The sequence below is a fragment of the Scyliorhinus canicula genome, chromosome 19 (genome assembly GCF_902713615.1).
Source record: "Scyliorhinus canicula chromosome 19, sScyCan1.1, whole genome shotgun sequence".
In the NCBI taxonomy this organism is placed as follows: domain Eukaryota; kingdom Metazoa; phylum Chordata; class Chondrichthyes; order Carcharhiniformes; family Scyliorhinidae; genus Scyliorhinus; species Scyliorhinus canicula.
Genome location: NC_052164.1, coordinates 81,375,008 through 81,395,090, shown reverse-complemented (window position 1 = coordinate 81,395,090; position 20,083 = coordinate 81,375,008). Strand labels below are relative to the sequence as shown.

The 20,083-nt window shown below is 41.7% G+C and overlaps 1 protein-coding gene across 2 annotated transcripts; it reads left to right on the top strand.

Moving 5' to 3' along the window:
- Positions 1-9,181: 9,181 nt before the first annotated feature.
- On the top strand, positions 9,182-17,406 carry LOC119954324 (mth938 domain-containing protein-like). Of its 2 annotated transcripts, none has more exons than XM_038779459.1 (4): positions 9,182-9,297; positions 9,797-9,939; positions 15,362-15,457; positions 17,103-17,406. In XM_038779459.1, exons 2-4 carry the CDS (start codon positions 9,808-9,810, stop codon positions 17,241-17,243), a joined length of 369 nt encoding a protein of 122 aa, XP_038635387.1. In that variant the 5' UTR covers positions 9,182-9,297; positions 9,797-9,807; the 3' UTR covers positions 17,244-17,406. The 2 variants fall into 2 exon arrangements, with proteins under 2 accessions (XP_038635387.1, XP_038635386.1); XM_038779458.1 differs by lacking the exon at positions 9,182-9,297 and adding an exon at positions 9,428-9,646.
- Positions 17,407-20,083: the final 2,677 nt, after the last annotated feature.

Below are 20,083 nucleotides of genomic sequence, written 5' to 3'. Positions count from 1 at the left end.
CTGCAACAATAAACTCCAGCGAAACAGTTTTACATTGTTATTCCGCAATCGCTCCAAAAACGTCAATGGATTATGATCGGTATATATAATGATGTCAGACGGATTGCTGGTCACGTAAAAGTGAAAATGTTGCAAAGCCAGCACCAAACTCAAAGTCTCCTTCTCAATCGTCGAATACTTTTTCTGATGAGAATTCAATTTCTTTGAAAAATAACCAATAGGCCGCTCTAGTCCGTCGTCATCGTCTTGTAGAAGCACTGCACCCATGCCCACATCACTTACATCAACAGCAACTTTGAATGGTTTGGTATAATTTGGGATGGCTAACACAGGAGCAGTGGTCAACACAGCCTTCAGGCAGTCAAATGCCTGTTGACACTCCGCTGTCCACTTAAATTTGCTACGTTTCTTCAGCAAGTCCTTCAGTAGAGTAACCACACTATTAAAATTTGGCACAAATGTCCGGTAGAATCCACTCATGGCAAGAAATCACATTATTTCCCTTCATGTCGAGGGTATTGGAAACTCCCCAATAACATTTGTTTTCACATCCCATGAACCATTCGACCCTGTCCAATTATATGGCCAAGGAAAGTGACTGGGGCTTTTCCAAATTCACTTTTGGCTAGGTTTACCACCAAACCCATCTGATGTCAATCGAATAACTCCATCAGATGATTTTAAATGTTTTCCATGCCTGGCTGAAAATTACCAGATCATCGATGTATACTGCACAATTGGGTAAATTGTTAGTTAACCGTTGAAATGTGGCTGGGCTGCTTTTCATGCCAAATGGCATAACTTTGAATTAGTATATACCACCTGGAGTCACAAAAGCTGAAATCTCCCTCGCCCTTTCGGATAAAAGTACCTGCCAGTAACCTTTAAGTAACTCCAGTTTGGAAATAAAAGCTGATTGTCCCACTTTTTCAATGCAATCCTCCAAACGTGGGTTAGGATAAGAGTCTGTTCTTGTAACAGCATTAACCTTTCTATAGTTCACACACAACCGTTGGGCACCGTCCGGTTTGGTACCATCACTATGGGTGAGCTCCATTGGCTGCAACCCACTTCAATTATACCATTTTTAAGCATACTTTCAATTTCTTTGTTAACCTATGCCAATTTTAACGAGTTAAGTCTATATGGATGTTGTTTAATTGGAACAGCATTTCCCACATCTACATCATGTATAGCCATTTTAGTGCATTCCAACTTACCTCCACAAACTTGCTCATGTGATATCAATAACTCTTTCAGGTCAGTCTGTTTTTCCTCTGGAAGGTAAATTAACAATTTTTCCCAATTTTTACGAACACCCTCTTTTTCCAATTTAATTTGAGGTATGTCAAATTCACAGTCATCTGGACTTGGTTCGTCAATTTGAGTTAGAATCATTAAAACCTCCTCCGTTTGCTCTCCTTCCCGTTCAAAGTACCTTTTAAGCATATTCACATGACACACTCGGTGAGTTTTCCTTCTCTCTGGCGTTCGCACCACATAATTCACCTCACTTAATTTCCTTTCAATCTGATAAGGTCCACAAAACCTTGCTTTTAAAGGTTCACCTACCACTGGTAACAATTCGACACATAATCCAATAATGTAAGTTCCGATTTCTCACTCACTCATGATTGAAAATTAGTTCAAAAGGGCTGAATTTGGTTGACTCATTAGGTGCATCCCTCATTGCAAACAGTACGAATGGAATTCCTTATCCCAATCTTCTGCATAATCTTGACAATAAGCCCTCAACATTGTCTTCCATGTCTGATGCCACTTTTCTAACGCTCCCTGCGATTCTGGATGGTACACAGTTGATTTAAATTGTTTTATTCCTACGCTATCCATAACGTCTTTGAATAACCTTGAGGTAAAATTTGATCCTCGATCCGATTGCATTTCTGTGCGTAGTCTATCTCCAGTAAAGAATTTAAGTAACTTCTCCACAACCTTTTTAGCTGTAATATTATGTATTGGAATGGCCTCTGGAAACCTAGTAGACACATCTATTATAGTCAAAAGATATTGATTCCCACTTTTTGTTTTAGGAAGTGGTCCTATGCAATCCTGGGCAGCACGGTAGCACAAGTAGCTAGCACTGTGGCTTCACAGCACCAGGGTCCCAGGTTCGATTCCCCGCTGGGTCACTGTCTGTGCGGAGTCTGCACGTTCTCCCCGTGCCTGTGTGGGTTTCCTCCGGGTGCTCCGGTTTCCTCCCACAGTCCAAAGATGTTTAGGTTAGGTGGATTGGCCATGATAAATTGCCTTTAGTTACCAAAAAGGTTAGGAGGGTTTATTGGGTTACGGGGATGGGGTGGAAGTGAGGGCTTAAGTGGGTCGGTGCAGACTCGATGGGCCGAATGGCCTCCTTCAGCACTGTATGTTCTATGTCCTATGTTTAATCAATTAAGACACTTGTAAAACGTTCCTCAAATGCTGGAATGTGTATTAAGGGTGCTAGTTTTATCACTGCTTGAGGTTTCCCTATCACTTGACATGTGTGACATGATCGACAACATTTAACTGCACCTTTATGTAGTCCAGGCCAATAAAAATGTTTTTGGATTTTAGCTTGTGTTTTCTTTACTCCCAAATGACCTCCCACTGATACTTCATGTGCTACCGCAACACTTCCTTTCTATACCGTACCAGAAATACTACTTGATGAACTTCTGCCCACTTTTCATCTGCTGCATATGTAAAGGTCTCCATTTCCTCATCAAGACATAATTTTTATGGTAATAACACTCCGGTATACACTCAGATTCCTCTTCTGTATATGATTTCTAATACATCCGCTTTATTTCTATATCTTTCTGTTGTAATTCTGCCAATTTTCCTGAACTAAAAATATCTGCCTCATCCTCCACGTGTTCTTCTTTTTCAACCATATGATCAAAAATTGTTTCTGATAATTCCACTTCAACTTTATCTTCACTCTTTGATTTTTCCTCTTGTCTTAACCTGTGACTTTGCGACCTTGTTACTACACAATCCGGAAAAATCCCAGGATATTTGTCCTTCAACACTTCAGTTGTCTGATTTTCCACTGGCTTATCAACCACAGTAGGCATCACTCCCAACTGCTATCCATCTATATCATTACCCAAAATAAACTATATTCCTGAACAAGATAGTTTCTCTATTACTTGTACTACCACTTCACCACTCTTCACTGGACTTTCCAACCTTACCTTATACAATGGAATACTTCTCTTCTCACCCTGAATTCCACATATTACCACCTTTTCTGGCAACATTCTTCCCAAACTACATAACTCCTTATCTCTTACCATTAAAGATTGACCAGCTCCCGTATCTCTTAAAATTGTGACTTCTTTACCTGCTCCTTCTGGTACACATGAGTAAACTTTACCACACAAGTAAATTCTTTAAAGAGATCTGGCACCTTCTTATCACTCACCTCTTGATCAGGCTGTACAATCTTTTGCACCTCCTTCACTTCAAATCCCACTGTCTTATCCTGTTTTACCACATCAGCCTTCCCAGTGCTTTTCTTCAACCACCCACACTGACTTTACATGGCCTAGTTTATTACAGTGAAAAGATTTAAAACTTTTAATTTATTTTCCACCCTCCTGGATTTAAAAAAAAATCTGAGGTACACTCTCCTTATTATCTCCCATCAGATCTCCTTTACCTCTACCACATGAGTATTTCTCATGTCCCTAGTTTCCACCCCTCACAGGCTGAAACTGATGTCAAAAACCAAGCTTTGATTTATGAACTAATTCATAATCATCTGCCATTTCTGCTGCTGACCTCACAGTTTTAACCCTCTGCTCTTCCACATGTGTTCTCACTACACCAGGAATTGAATTTTTAAACTCCTCCAAAAGTATAATTTCTCTGAGAGCTTCATACGTTTGGTCTATTTTCAAAGCCCTTATCCACCTATCAGAATTACTGTTTGATCCTTTCAAACTCCATCTATGTTTGACCAGGTTCTTTCCTTAAATTTCTAATCCTTTGTCTGAAGGGTTCAGGCACTAGTTCATAAGCACCTAAAATGGATTCTTTCACCTCCTCATGCGTCCCTGATGCCTCCTCCGGCAGTGATGCAAACACTTCACTAGCCCTACCTACCAGCTTTGTTTGAATCAGTAATACCTACATGTCCTGTGGCCATTTCATTTGTTTAGCTACCTTCTCAAATTAAATGAAAAATGCTTCTACCTCCTTCTCATCAAACCTTGGCACTTCGTGGACATATTTAAATAGATCCCCACCAAGCATTTGACTATGACGCTCATTATCCTCATCGTGCTCTTCAGACCGTATGTTTTTCTTTCCATCCGCCAATTTTAACTGACTGTCATGGTTCATGGTCATTTTCTGAATTTCAAACTCTCTCTTTCTCCCTTTCCTCTCTCTCCTTTTCTTTTTCCTCCCTATCTCTTTCTCTTTTTCTTTTTCCCTGATCTGTACCTCCCTTTCTCTTTCTTTTTGTTCTGTCACGGCTATGCTTTCTTTTGTACTTTCTTCTCTCTTGTTTTCTTTTTCCCTGATCTGTATCTCCCTTTCTCTTTTTCTCTTATTGCATATTCATGCTGCTTTAATTCTTTTTCATGTTCACGTTGCTTAATCTGCAACTGGATCTTTGTCATTTCCAAAGAGTCAGACTGTATCTCCGACAATTTTAAATGCTCAGCGAGCGCGGTAAGTACCTCATCTTTTCGCATTTTGTCAGGTAATGTTAACTGCAATGTTTTTGCCAAATCTAAACGCCTGTTTTTAGTCACGCTCCGTAAGGTACTGCGTGTGACCGTCTTCACCATAAAAACTTCAGAGCCTCTGAAAGAGCCATTGTCCACAACATACTCCCTCCTTAAACTGGAACACCACACCTGAAAAGCAAACACAATATGCTCATCCCTCACTGTCTTTAAGTTCACTAAGCCAATCCAAGAGATAGACTTTTTGCCTCTCGAGCCCCCAATTTGTTATGGGCCAGGGTTTAGAGAATCCCAAAGTGTACCATGGAGTTCACCTGACCCACAACTTTGAATAAATTGTGGTTATGGGGGCCTACTTTGCAGGTGTGGTGCTTCAGAGAGCTGAAGTACATTTAAATTAAAACAATGTTCATTTATGAAACTAGTTAACACTTTATAAACCCACAGTGAACATCTTAACAACTATCAACACCAATAAATCCCTGAAAGAATACAGTTCTCTAAAAGTAACTCTTAATCTTTCCTTGCAACATCCATAAGACAAAAGAACCTTTTTTACAGAAAGACATCAGGTTTAATTTCTCTTCTGAAAGCAATTACCACTTTGAAATCACCAAATGAACATTCTTTATCTTGCAGAGATTCATACACATCTTGCTGTGACTGCAGCTTCTCCAAATCTAAAACAAAACTAAACAGACCCTGTCGCTGCTTGCTCAAAGCGAAAGTAAAAGCAGGCAGACAGCCCAGCTCCACCCACACTCTGACATCACTTGTAAACACCCATTTCTTAAAGGTACATCCACTACAGCTATTTTATAAACACCCATTTTGTAAAGGTACTCTCACATGACATAATGCAGAACAATGCGGATTTAATTCCCGTACCGACCTCCCCCCGAACAGGTGCCGGAATGTGGCGACTAGGGGCTTTTCACAGTAACTTCACTGAAGCCTACTTGTGACAATAAGTGATCATTATTAACAGGCCCGAAGGGTTGCACGACCTCCTCCTGTTCCTATTTTCTATGTTTTAAAATAAATTTTGCTCTAACAGCCAGAACAATGCACTTCTTTCTAAGAGGTGTTGATATTATGTCTCCAACGTAGTAAGCCCCCATCTCTGATTTTTATGGCTCCATCGCTTCCGTTGAAATTCTATTAGCGGCTGGTTTGGCACAGTGGGCTAAGAAGCTGGTTTTTAATGCAGAACAAGGCCAGCAGCGCGGGTTCAATTCCCGTACCGGCCTCTCCGAACAGGTGTCGGAATGTGGCGACTAGGGGCTTTTCACAGTAACTTCATTGAAGCCTACTTGTGACAATAAGCTATTATTAAATGCCCACATCCCAAGAAAGAATAAAGAAAAGCATCAGGGATCTGCATCTTATTTCAGTTTCATCCTGTTCTTGTGCACCGTTGCTTTTGAGATCTTGTTTTTAACCCTCCGATGTTACACTGAAATATTAAATCTGTTCATGCTAACGTCAGCATTGGCCCGATTCAGTGTTGCCTCTTTAAAACAGTTGCAGCATTTCCTAGTTGTAACCATGACCAATCGAGAGGTTGTGTTTTGGTCAGGGCATCCGAAACTACCTGCGTCAAAGCTAACATGGAATGTGAAGTAGTTGACTGGTTATTTAATGATGTGTGCATTGTGGAAACTCAGTTTAAATTTCAAAGGAAAGGAATATTGAAACATCTTTACATTTTTGAGTAAGTAGTTGTATCAGCATGGAGACTCAAGTTTGGCACACTGATCTATATCTAATTACAGAGGAAAGACATCTTACTATTTGAATATGTTAATGCTGACAGATTTTCTTCCACTTCTCCCCATACCTTGACACAATTTAGTTCCTGGCTAAGAAGAATTAGCCAAAGGAAAAGCTCAGAAATGAAGGAAGTTACATTGTCTGTGGATTTAGAGGTAGCTGTAAGCCCCAGACATTTTGAGAGGCCATAAACAAGTTTCATTAATATAGCTAATGTTGATTCTTAAATGCACTCTGAATCGGCCTGGCAAGCCACTGAGTTCAAAGGGAATTAGGGTAAGGCAATAAATGTATAACATAATAACACATCCCAAAGTCCCTCACAGGAGTGTTGGAAAACAAAAACTTGGCATCAAGCCACATAAGATATAAAAACCGATGACTTGACCTAGGTTTAAAGAGTATCTCCAAGCAGGGTGGAAAGTTTTAAGGTAGGATTTTCAGAGCATAAGGCATTGGCAGATGAAAAGATAGCTATCACTGGTGGAGGAGTTAAAATTGGGGGTTCTTGCAGCCAGAATTAGTAATGTGTAGGTATCTCAGAGGGTTGTGAGCCTAAAAGAGATTATAATGATATAGAACATAGAACAGTATAGCACAGAACAGGCCCTTCGGCCCTCGATGTTGTGCCGAGCAATGATCACTACTCAAACCCACGTATCCACCCTATACCCGTAACCCAACAACCCCCCCCTTAACCTTACTTTTTAGGACACAACGGGCAATTTAGCATGGCCAATCCACCTAACCCGCACATCTTTGGACTGTGAGAGGAAACCGGAGCACCCGGAGGAAACCCAAGCACACACGGGGAGGACGTGCAGACTCCGCACAGACAGTGACCCAGCCAGGAACCGAACCTGGGACCCTGGAGCTGTGAAGCATTTACGCTAACCATCATGCTACCGTGCTGCCCTATGGAGGGGGCAAGGCCATGGAGGGATTTGAAAAAAGGACGAGAATTTAAAAATTAGAGGCATTGCTTAACGAGGAGCCAATGGCGCTGACCAGCACAGGGATCGACCTTTGTGTGAATGTAAACAAAGGCAGGAGAATTTTGGATGACCTCAAATTTACTGAGTGTGAGGGATTCATAAAAGGGTGTTGGAATGGCCGAGTTTAGCATTCAAAGGCATGGATAAGATTTGCAGCAGCCGATGAGCTGAGGCAGGGACAGATAGGGGATGGACGATGTTACAGAAGTGGCAGCAGGTGGTCTTGATCTGTGCAGTGGCACATCTTGGGGGGGGGGGGGGGGGGGGGGGAGGGAGGATCAAACAACACCAAGGTTGCCAAAGCAGAGTGGTTCAGCCTCAGACAATTAACAGGGAGAGAGAAATGAAGTCAGGTGACGGAGTGCAAAGTGTGGCAGGCGGGAGACACAAATATAATGCAGAACAAAAAAACAATAAAAACAGGGAAATAAGAATACTAGTCCGAACTACTCTTGTATCTGGAGCACCAGAAAGAACTCGGAAATACGAATACTGGTCTGAACTATTTTTTCCGTGCCGAAAGCAAATTGTTCTGACCATCCTAATATTTAACTGCGAATTTCCGCTCATCCAACACTGAATGTGGGACAAGCGGTTTGATTAATTTAGAAACAGATCACAGTAAGGGTGGAGCTGGGAGTCCTCATGACCTCTTTGTGTCATTTATACTCTTTTGGGTAATTTACACGCTTTGGGCCATTTACACTCTTTGGGGTCATTTATACTCTTTGGGGTCATTTGTACTGTTTTGGGTCAATTACACTCTTTGGGGTCATTTGTGCTCTTTGGTGTCATTTACACTCTTATGGATCATTTATATTCTTTTGGGCTATTTGCACCCTTTGTGGTCATTTAGCACAGTAATTAACATTGTTGCTTCACAGCGTCAGGGCCCCAGGTTCGATTCCTGTCTTGGGTCACTGTGCGGAGTCTGCACGTTCTCCTTGTGTCTGCGTGGATTTCCTCTGGGTGCTCTGCTTTCCTCCCACAAGTCCCAAAAGATGTGTTGTTAGGTAATTATGACATTCTTCTTCTTCTGTGTACCCGAACAGGGGCCGGAGTGTGGCGACTAGGGGATTTTCACATTGCAGTGTTAATGTAAGCCTACTTGTGACATTATTACTCACAGTCTTTGAGATCATTTATAGTCTTTGGGTGGTTGATGCTTTTTGGAGTCATTTGTACTGTTTTGGGTCATTTACACTCTTTGGGGTCATTTCGACACTTTGGGGTCATTTTTGCTCTTGGGGTCATAGAACATAGAACAGTACAGCACAGAACAGGCCCTTCGGCCCTCAATGTTGTGCCGAGCCATGATCACCCTACTCAAACCCGCGGATCCACCCTATACCCGTAACCGAACAACCCCCCCTTAACCTTACTTTTAATTGGACACTACGGGCAATTTAGCATGGCCAATCCACCTAACCCGCACATCTTTGGACTGTGGGAGGAAACCGGAGCACCCGGAGGAAACCCACGCACACAGGGGGAGGACGTGCAGACTCCACACAGACAGTGACCCAGCCGGGAATCGAACCTGGGACCCTGGAGCTGTGAAGCATTTATGCTAACCACCATGCTACCCTGCTGTATAAAGTATAAAGTATAAAGTCCTTTATACTTTTAGTGTCATTTACACTCTTTGGGGTTATTTTTGCTATTTGGGAGTTATTTACATTCTTATGGATCATTTATATTATTTTGGGTCATTTGCACTCTTTGGGATTTATGCTCCTTGGGGGTCGGGGTAGGCCGTTTCCATGACAACAGTGGGTGGTGCTGCGGAAAAACGGGCCGTTCTGCGGGAATTGACGGGCTCTCAGGAGGTGAGAGGGGCCGAGGGCAGGGGAGGGGGGAATTTGAAGCTGCTTCTGTTGAGAGGGGTGAGGAGGAGGGGAGAGGCCGCCTATGCTCCTCCCGGGCGGGAGGAGGGTTTGGCGGCCGCCGTCCGGCCTGGGGGTGGAGGCCGGGACTGCCCTCACAGCCTGCTGCTTCTCGCGGGGGAAAAAATCTAGAAACCGGCTGTTTAAGGCAATTGACATATCAGAAATAAAACTAAACATCAAGCAGCCTCTTCAGAGGTCAGCTGCCCCGTCGACAAGTTCAGACCTCCTGACCTACTTTGCATTAGGGTGAAAATAAAACTGGGAGTTTGCCAAGTTGGAAGTACTAACAGTAGGCATTCCAGTTATTTATTTAGTTAAAAATGTCTTAGTCACATTTATGTTGTCCAGTTCCTTTAAATCTACCAAATCGATACTGACTGGAATCCGAAGAAGAGTAATCTGTTACGGCAGCTCAGTTTTTGTTTTCCTTTCCCAACAGTGAGTGGAAGCATGACTTCACCTACTATTGCCTCATTAAGGTGGGGAGAAATGAAAGTTGAGGGTAGTGACACTCTGTACAAGGATTGTAAAGTTTGGCCAGGAGGAAACCGAACTTGGGACTGGAGAGAGACAGGAACTCGTGTGAGTAGAGATTTGATCTGAGATGCTGAGAATAATTATAATCCAGCAAACTACAAAGTTTGAAATGGTGTAATGCTATATTGCCTGCTGGTGTATTGCACAAAGGGACGTTGTTACCCACATGGGAAGCGTTTCAAGTAGAACAGTCTACTGTGAACACTGCTCCTCAAATTCAAGAATATTCTTATCAAACAGCAACAAAAGTAATGACATATATACAATGTTCACCCTAAGCAATAAACTTGAAATTTATAAGGAAGGAGGTATTAACAAATTAAAGATACTTCAAGCAAACAGTATTAAACGGTAGTATCCAACAGCTGAAGAAAATCACCATAACAATGGAAAGTGGAAATCGTATTGGTACATAAATTAAAGCTTTGTAGTTCCATTACTTTCATCCTTGTTAGATCATACCTACATCACATGCTATACAAAGCAATTTTAAAATCCTTATCTTCATCTTTAGTTGCCTCATATTTGACTGTTTGCTTCTCCTCTCATCTCTTTAATTATCACCCACTACTTTTCACTGTGCATCGCCAACTATTATTTTAGTCATCTTGTTCCTACCCTCTGGAACTCCTACCCAACCCCTTTGCCTCACCTCCTTCCTCTGAGTTTTCAGAGGGGGTTGACTAAAATGTAGTGAGTAGACTTCTGAAAACTCGGAGGAAGGAGATAAGGTAACCTCAGACACTAACATGGGTTCAGAAGAGTATGTACTTGACCACAGTCATCTTGTGTGCTGAAAAGGGACATTTTGTGTTAATGAGAACATCGTATCTTAAGATGTACTTTGTTAGCCAAGGTAATATTTAAACCTGCATTCAGAAGTCTACTTAAAATATTTTTAGTCAACCACTTTTTTGACTGAATGCATTTTACTGTTATGCATTATTCCTTTTGTTATGATCATAATTGAAGGTATAACTGGACAGGAAGGAAGGTCCTAGAATGGAACCCTGACTCAAAAGACCGTTTTTCTTTCTAAAATGTGGAGCAACAGAGTCACAGGACTGATAATTAGTTTTTAATTTTTTTTTTATTTTTAAAAATAAATTTAGAGTACCCAATTATTTTTTTTCCAATTAAGGGGCAATTTAGTGTGGCCCATCCACCTAACCTGCACATCTTTGTGTTGTGGGTGTGAAACCCACGCAAACACGGGGAGAATGTGCAAACTCCACACAGGCAGTGACCCGGGTATGGGATCGAATCCGGGTCCTCAGTGCCATGGGCAGCAGTGCTAACCACTGTGCCACCCCTACTGCTAATTAGTTTTAACAAGAAAATAATTATTAAACATAAAAAGTTGGATTATTAATCAATTCTCCTTTATTTCCCCCCCCCCCCCCCCTTAGCTTAACAAATACACATGGATTTAAAGATTAACTTCAATAACAAATTACTTCTTAAGATATAATGGTCTCATTAACACAAAATGTCCCTTTTGCGCTTACAAAATGACTATGGTCAAGTACACAGTCTGCTCTGAACGCAAGTTAGTATCTGTGATTTTCTCCTCAGATTCCCTCCAGATGATTGACACATGAGAGTTTTCAAATTCCACTACCAAAAACAAATTTTTCTCAGAATAATGCTTTCCTTTGGTGGTTTGCATTCCGAAATCCAGTCCAGTTTTTACAAATGACACTTACAAACAAAGCTTCCATTCCACTTTTAACAGTGAATCCAGTCCAGGATTTCATAGTGAATTTCACAGAATTTTGTGGTCTAACTGCTGTGCAAACTGCTAACAATTGGTTTAACCTTCGATTCCCTGATGGTATTAAAATGACATCAAACGTTTCATCTACCTCTGAAGTCTGCTGCCCCACTTTAAATTTAGTTACTGTGATTGTCTCTAACTCAGATTACTTTGTTTACCCTTCCTTGAATTCTTTTGAACAAAATCATGGTCTCTGTTCACTTAACTCCAGTCTTCTTAGACAGTCTTTCTGACCAATTCCTTGGTTATTGTGACTGTATTTTGTTCCTTAGGAAATCTACATCTTTGCAACTCCCGTGTGCTATCCAGTTTCACCTGGCAAAGTTAAGAGCTGTTCAGTCCTCTGTGACCTGGCTCCAACTGCTCTGGCTTCCAATTAAAACTGTAAACAAAGGAAGGTGGCCTCCTGTTGCTAAGCAACACCCCTACTATTTATTATTCATGCCATAGCCATCTCTAAGCACAATAGAACACAGTTGGAACTTAACCAACCATCACACTTCCAAGCATTTTTGGCCAGCAGGAATCTACAAGTTTTACTGTTCCAGGCACAGAAACATTAAATTAAAACCACTTAAAGCTATACCTTGATTCTTATGGTTAATGAAATGAAAATCACGAGCAGGCTTCAATGAAGTTACTGTGGAAAGCCCCTAATCGCCACATTCCGGCTCCTGTTCGGGGAGGCTGGTACGGGAATTGAACCGTGCTGCTGGCCTGCCTTGGTCTGCTTTAAAAGCCAGCTATTTAGCCCAGTGTGCTAAACCAGCTCCAGCTAGCAATATAAATGTAAATCCCTTAAAACTACCTTTGTTTTTCTAACACTTGTGTTTGTACATTTTCATTTATTCAACATGGTGGCATTCTGCAATGTCTTTCTGACGTATCAAATTTCATACGAGTGCAAGATTTTTGGTTGAAATAGATCTGTGTGTCCAGTGTGGCAATTTGTTTTCCTGATATACTTTAGAAAATGTGTCCAGAGAATCCAGAACACTTTAATTTTCTTTCTGAATCCAGTTCGCTTCAAGGGTTATCAAACGGTCTTAAACATGATAAGAATGGTAAGAACTGCTGCCATTTTGAATTTCATTCGGTAGTTTTAGCACTTGTATATTGGGTCAGACTTTGCAAATATTAACTTACTAGTTTTTTCAAGCAGAATAGAGCCCTGATTATTAAATTCTCAATGTACATTCCAGGAGTTTATTTGTGTGAGTCAGATCAGGTCTCCGGAATGGCACAGGTTTCGCATCCCAAGCCCATGACCACTACTATCTAGAAGGACAATGGCAGCAGATACATGGGAACATCACCATCCAGAAGTTCCCCACAAAGTCACCATCCTGACTTGGAAATATATCGCTGTTCCTTCACTGTCGCTGGGTCAAAACTCTGGAACTCTCTCCTTAAAAGGACTGTAGCTAGTACACCACACGGACTGCAGTGGTTCAAAACACTTCTTACCACCACCTTCTCTAGGGCATTGGCAATGAATACTGGCCCAGCCTGCAAAACCCACATACTCTGAATGAATAAAAAAAGCTGGAGAACAGAAATCCCGTACAGAAATCCATACACCAAAACAAGAATTGAAAGCTTATATAACAGTTTAATGTGAAGGTTTCAGGTCACTGGGGCTGTTAAAAACCACAACACCCAGCAGTCAAACGAGGTGCCCATATAGAATTTGATAGACTCTGAAGACTATTCATGAATTTAAAAAAAGTTTATTTGTCATGGAACTTGTTAGGATCCTGGAAAAGAACTCAACTATTTTCAATTTTTAAAGCAGTGAGGAAACATTACTACACTACAGGAGTGAGAACACTGACCCATAGGTATATTTATGTGAAAACAAACTATAATTTAAACATAGAATTAACAATATTAACAACAAATAAATATCTTTACAGTTAACAGTTACAACAGTTCTGAAGTAAAAGAGAAACCTTAGCTTACTTCTTGAACTTGCCTCTATGTTCCAATTAAGCAGACCAATATATTTCAAATACCACTCTTGAATGAAGTTAACAACCAGGTTTCTACTTTCTTTACTCTGTGCAGAGTCTTTGGAGAGAATACCTTTCAGGAGCAAACTGAAACACTTCTGTTCTGATGAGTGTTCTAGGACGAACTGAGTTTTCAGACAGACCTGGTTCATCTCATTAATTATATCATCTGTACACAAAGCATAAAGCATCATTCTTACAAGATGTCCCTTGACTTGTTTATCTTGGACCAAACACAATACCCCACATAAATTATCCAACCCCCAGGGGTCCTTCAAATGTAAACAATATTCCATTAGCTAGCTATCTGTAAACATGTAAGTGGTTCCCCACGGTAGGCTATTGCAGAAAATAAGGAAGTATGGAATTGAAGGTGATTTAGCGGTTTGGATCAGTAATTGGCTAGCTGAAAGAAGACAGAGGGTGGTGGTTGATGGCAAATGTTCATCCTGGAGTTCAGTTACTAGTGGTGTACCGCAAGGATCTGTTTTGGGGCCACTGCTGTTTGTCATTTTTATAAATGACCTGGAAGAGGGTGTAGAAGGATGGGTTAGTAAATTTGCAGATTACACGAAGGTCGGTGGAGTTGTGGATAGTGCTGAAGGATGTTATAGGATACAGAGGGACATAGATAAGCTGCAGAGCTGGGCTGAGAGGTGGCAGATGGAGTTTAATGCGGAAAAGTGTGAGGTGGTTCACTTTGGAAGGAGTAACAGGAATGCAGAGTACTGGGCTAATGGCAAGATTCTTGGTAGTGTAGATGAACAGAGAGATCTCGGCATCCAGGTACATAAATCCTTGAAAGTTGCCACCCAGGTTAATAGGGCTGTTAAGAAGGCATATGGTGTGCTAGCCTTTATAAGCAGGGGGATTGAGTTTCGGAACCACAGGGTCATGCTGCAGCTGTACATAACTCTGGTGCGGTCACACCTGGAGTACTGCGTGCAGTTCTGGTCACCACATTATAGGAAGGATGTGGAAGCTTTGGAAAGGGTACAGAGGAGATTTACTAGGATGTTGCCTGGTATGGAGGGAAGGTCTTACGAGGAAAGGCTCAGGGAATTGAGGTTGTTTTCGTTAGAGAGGAGAAGGCTGAGAGGTGACTTAATAGAGACATATAAGATAGTCAGAGGGTTAGATAGGGTGGACAGTGAGAGTCTTTTTCCTCGGATGGTGATGACCAACACGAGGGGACATAGCTTTAAATTGAGGGGTGAGAGATATAGGACAGATGTCAGAGGCAGTTTCTTTACTCAGAGAGTAGTAGGGGTGTGGAACGCCCTGCCTGCAACAGTAGTAGACTCGCCAACTTTAAGGGCATTTAAGTGGTCACTGGATAGACATATGGATGAAAATGGAATAGTGTAGGTCAGATAGGCTTCAGATGGTTTCACAGGTCGGCGCAACATCGAGGGCCGAAGGGCCCGTACTGCGCTGTAGTGTTCTATGTTCTATGTTCTATGTTCTCAAGATCTAGTCGCAGAATACTTCACCTGCAAATCGATAATTTACCACACATTTGCAACACTTTGCTCACAGCTCTAGCAGCCATATTGTCCGTATGCATCTTAACCCAGGTTTTAATAACATTACTGCAAAAAATATAAAATATGACAATTTCTTACATTCATCACTAACTGTGGTTCGTACCTTGAACGTTGTACCCATGTTCTTCCAGCATACACCTGGAGTTCAGCCAGCTGATGTTAATGAAATTGTAAACAAAGGCATTCGGACTCTTGTAATTGGAAGGGGGATGGATGAAGCATTGCAAGTAAGTACCTTTGAAGAGTAACATTAAACAAAATGAATCACTAAACTTCACTTGTTTGTGGTTTTGACGAGCCATTGCTTTTCTTGCAATGTAACTTTTGCATCATCCATTCAATGGATTATTTTTCAGATTTGTCATAAAAGTGTTCCATTGACAAGAGTGCTTTTATTAAACATCTTGAATGTGGGTACCTGTCTTGGAAAATAATTAGGTGCTAACGTAGTATTTTTAACAAAATTTATCTGAAACATTTTCTGGATGTCAGTTTTATTTTTGTTATGGGATGTGAGCGACACAGGCAAAGCCAGCATTTATCATCCATTCTTAATTGCGCTTGAGAAGGTGGTGTGAGCTGACTTCTGGCAGCCACCTATGCAGTCCTTGGGTACACCCACAGTGTTTATTCAACTTTTCCGCTCTTTGATACAACTGAGAGGCTTCTTAGATTATTTCACAGGGTACTCACATTGATGTGTGCATGTAGGCCAAACCAGGTAAAGACGGCAGATTTCCTTGCCATTGGTGATCTGTTTTTGTGACAATCCGGTAGTTTCATGATCTCGCATGCCACTAGCTTTTTATTCCAGATTTCTTAATTAGCTGAATTTAAATTTCCCCAGAGCTTGGGATTGAAACTCATGTCTCCAGAGCGTTAATCCAGCCATTATGCTACCTAATAATAGACGGCATCTGAAGATAAAAGATGGGTGAGAAAATACCTTCAGGCTCATGCACCATATTGCCACATTTCTAGTGATGCTAGTAAGGTAGGTGTCAGCAGTGGCCCATTGGTAACATTCTCAACTCTTAATGCAAGGGTTATGGGTGTAAGCTCCACTACAATTTAAGCATCAAATTTAGGCCAGTCTTGTCCAATCTTTTTGCTCGATTGGTGAAGGGGGGACACATTTACATATTTTCGTGCTCAAGGGGCAGATGAGTTCATTTTGGAATGATAAGGTTCAATAAACTGATTTTTTTTTAATGTTGAGGTTTAAAGGAACTTTAAAGGACTTATTGAGCAATGTCATAGCAATAAATTAAGTTAAAAAGTGTAAATAATATAAATCTGCAGGGTGTTAGAGGGTCAGTGTATGTGGGTGGGTGAGTGGGAACGTGTGTACATGCTGGTATGCCGTGGTGAGAATGAGTGGGAAAATTGAAATTGGATATTTGACTCCACACACTCACTCAGTGTCTTGCACTCACCCCCACATAATCACTCTGTCTCGCAGTGCCCTCCACACATTCACTCGCACACTCCCACACACACCTCCCCGAACACAATGTGACCTCACTCACCCACAGCCAGACATTACTTTGTCCTCCCCATTAAGGATGCTAATTGACACCACCAGAGGTCTGGAAAGCCCTCAGTTCTACGCAGCCAACAGCAGCCCCCCCATCTCCGATGCATCCACCACAAACCCCCCCAAGTCTGACCCCTCTAAAGAGGCAACAGTACCCCCCCCCCCCCCCACCTGCTCTGATCACCCTCAAACCTTTCTGTCTCTCTCAAATATTCTCTCTCTCTCACACACACACCCACTCTCACTCACTCACTCTCACACTTTCACTACACTCTGTCACTCACTCTCACACACACTTCTCTCACTAGATATTTAATGTGCAATATTGGTTTTAGGTGCCTCAAGAGACACTGTCTTTCATCAGAAGTAAAGGTATTGATGCTGTGGTTCTACAAACAGAGAAAGCTGTGCAGCAGTACAACAAACTGGTGAAAGAGGGGGTCGCTGTCGGAGGAATCTTCCATTCAACTTGCTGAAGCATCTGAGCCGGCATTTCATGGACACAGAATAGTTAGTTATATTCAGATGCTCAGCTTTCGCATTTTGTTTTTTATTAATGCAACAAAAGGCAAAATAACCACATAAAATTTGTGTTCTGAAAAATAGAGTGGATTCTGAAAACCATTTAAACAATTAATGTCATTGATTTCTACTGAAAAGATGATTTGGACTGTAGTGAAACAGTGCTTGATTATATTTTCTGTTTGAGTGGTTAATAAACATTCCTTGTGGGGCGGCCGTGGCACATTGGTTAGCATTGCTGCCTACGGCGCTGAGGACCCGGGTTTGAATCCCGGTCCTGGGTCATAGTCCGTGAGGAGTTTGCACATTCTCCCCATGTCTGTGTGGGTTTCACCCCCCACAACCCAAAGATGTGCAGGCTAGGTGGATTTGCCAAGCTAAATTGCCCCTTAATTGAAAAAAAAATAATTGGGTACTCTAAATTTATATTTAAAAAATAAACATTCCTTGTCACATCCGTCTGAAGTGGATGTTGAACTCTATTATATCATTTCTGACCTTGGCTGTTGCATGCGTTGGCTTATAGTCAGTGCTGTGAATATTCATATAGCCCAGAGTAGCGTGTACGAGCGTGTTTGTTATGTGTGCCTGGAATTGACTTTGGGTAACTAAGGTAACAATAAGACCAAAATGGCTTTCCTGCAAATTACTAATAACTTTCAAGTCAATGAATCCAAATACAATTTAACTGTCCCCGTTGACCACCAGATGAAGTTATGGCAAGTTCTTTGCCATAGCCCTCCTTCAGGATGGCCAAGCGTCAAGTGGCAGAAAACTCTCACACAATAATGATTCCAGAAGCACTTATACAACTGAGAACAACCATGAATAAAATATAATCTAATTTAAATTGAGTCTTTAAATTTCTCACATTCCACAGTCACACGTGTATTCCATCACAATCGCCTCATAGAATCGTAGAATGGTTAAATCCCATCGAGTCCTTTTTGATCAAACAGCAACTAATGACTTCCGAAATATCACAGCTTAAAGAATTCCGAGGTGTCCACAAAACTGTACAAGCTGCTTTGTCAGATGTGAGTTCGTTTCACATTTCCACAAAAAAGCTAGCTGCAATAGATGTAGAAACAGAACATTCCCTGTGAACTGCTGGGTATTTTCTATCTTAACTCATTTACGTGTTTGTTTTCAGACGCAAACATAAATACTTTGTACAAAAAAAACTGTAAAAATAAATAAATGCACTGATTTACTAATTTTTCTCAAATTTAGAGGACCCAATTCCTTTTTTTCCAATTAAAGGGCAGTTTAGGAAGGCCAATTCACTTACCAGACCCATCTTTGGCTTGTGGGGGTGAGACCCACGCAGATATGGGGAGAATGTGCAAACTCCACATGGACAGTGACCCGGTTACGGGATCTAACTAGGTCCTCGGTGCTAACCACTGCATTACTGTGCCGCTCTAATTTACTAATTAATGGTAGGAGGAAAAAGCTGAAATAAACCGTAGAGGATTGAAGGCCAAGAGTTTGGAGAGATTGACATTTAAGTCAAATTCAAATAGATTTAAGTTTCAAGTTGCTTTGACATTTAGCTCACCAAGCCTGGTGTAATTGAGGTAACAACATGGCCTAAATTACTTTCCTGCAAGCCACTTATAATTTGGAAAGCAATGAATCAACTACATTTTAACTGTCCCCATCAGTGAGCACCAGCTGTAGCCATGACAACTTATTTGCTATAAATGTCCTTCAGGATTCTGGAGCAGCGAGAGCACAGAAAGTGCTCACACCAGTAGCACAGTATGATTTCCAGCAGGAAAATCAACTCCTGCTTTAATAATAGATCTTGGGTATAATTCATCAATTTGCTGTGAGTAAAGAAAATGGCTTGGTCGAGAACTCTGCTCTCTTATTAAGTGGGTAAGGAGGTAGACTCTTGGGAAGTGGTCTGTTGCCTGCAGGTGAGACGCTTCCTGGTTTGTCTGCATGACTAGCCTGCCCTTGAACAAATTTGTTTTTGTACATTGTGAATCACCACTCTCGATGAAGGTGACCTCAGATTAATAAACAGGAGATATTTTCAAAATGTGAAAGCTATAATCAGCTCAACCGGCTAAACACAATACTAAAAACGTATGAAATCGGAGCAAGAGTAGACCATACGGCCCATCGAGTCTGCTCAGCCAATCAGTAAGATTGCGGCTGATATTCGCCTTCAACTCCACTTTCCCTGCCTGCTGGGAGATCAACACTGTGTCAATCCCAGCCTTTTTTTTTAGTAAACATTTTATTGAGGTATTTTTGATAAAGTAACAACAACAAAATAAACAATATACATGAAACCATAAACATAGTGCAAAAGCCATTAACTTCTCGTACAGGTTCCGCCCTTATTGACCCCCTACTCTAATCTAAACTACTCCCCCCCCCCCCCCCCCCCCCCCCCCCTCCCCGTCTGCTGACGAATAATTTCCCACAAAGAAGTCGACCAACGGTTGCCACCTCCGGGTGAACCCCAACAGTGACCCTCTCAAGGCGAACTTGATTTTCTCCAAACAGAGAAAGCTAGCCATGTCCGATAGCCAGGTCACCGACCTCGGGGGCTTTGAGTCCCTCCAAGCTAATAGTATCCGTCTCGGGGCTATCAGAGAGGCAAAGGCCAAAACGTCTGCCTCTTTCTCCTCCTGGATTCCCGGGTCTTCTGACACCACAAAAATCGCCAACTCTGGACTCAGCGTCACCCTTGTTTTTAACACCGTGGATATGATGTCCGCAAACCCCAGCCAAAATCCCCTAAGCTTTGGACATGTCCAAAACATGTGGACATGGT

Coding starts and splice junctions, on each gene's coding strand:
- LOC119954324 (XM_038779458.1), top strand. Junction 9,940..15,361: donor GGAGAGAGACAGGAACTCGT/GTGAGTAGAGAT, acceptor ATGTTCTTCCAG/CATACACCTGGAGTTCAGCC. Junction 15,458..17,102: donor GGATGGATGAAGCATTGCAA/GTAAGTACCTTT, acceptor TATTGGTTTTAG/GTGCCTCAAGAGACACTGTC.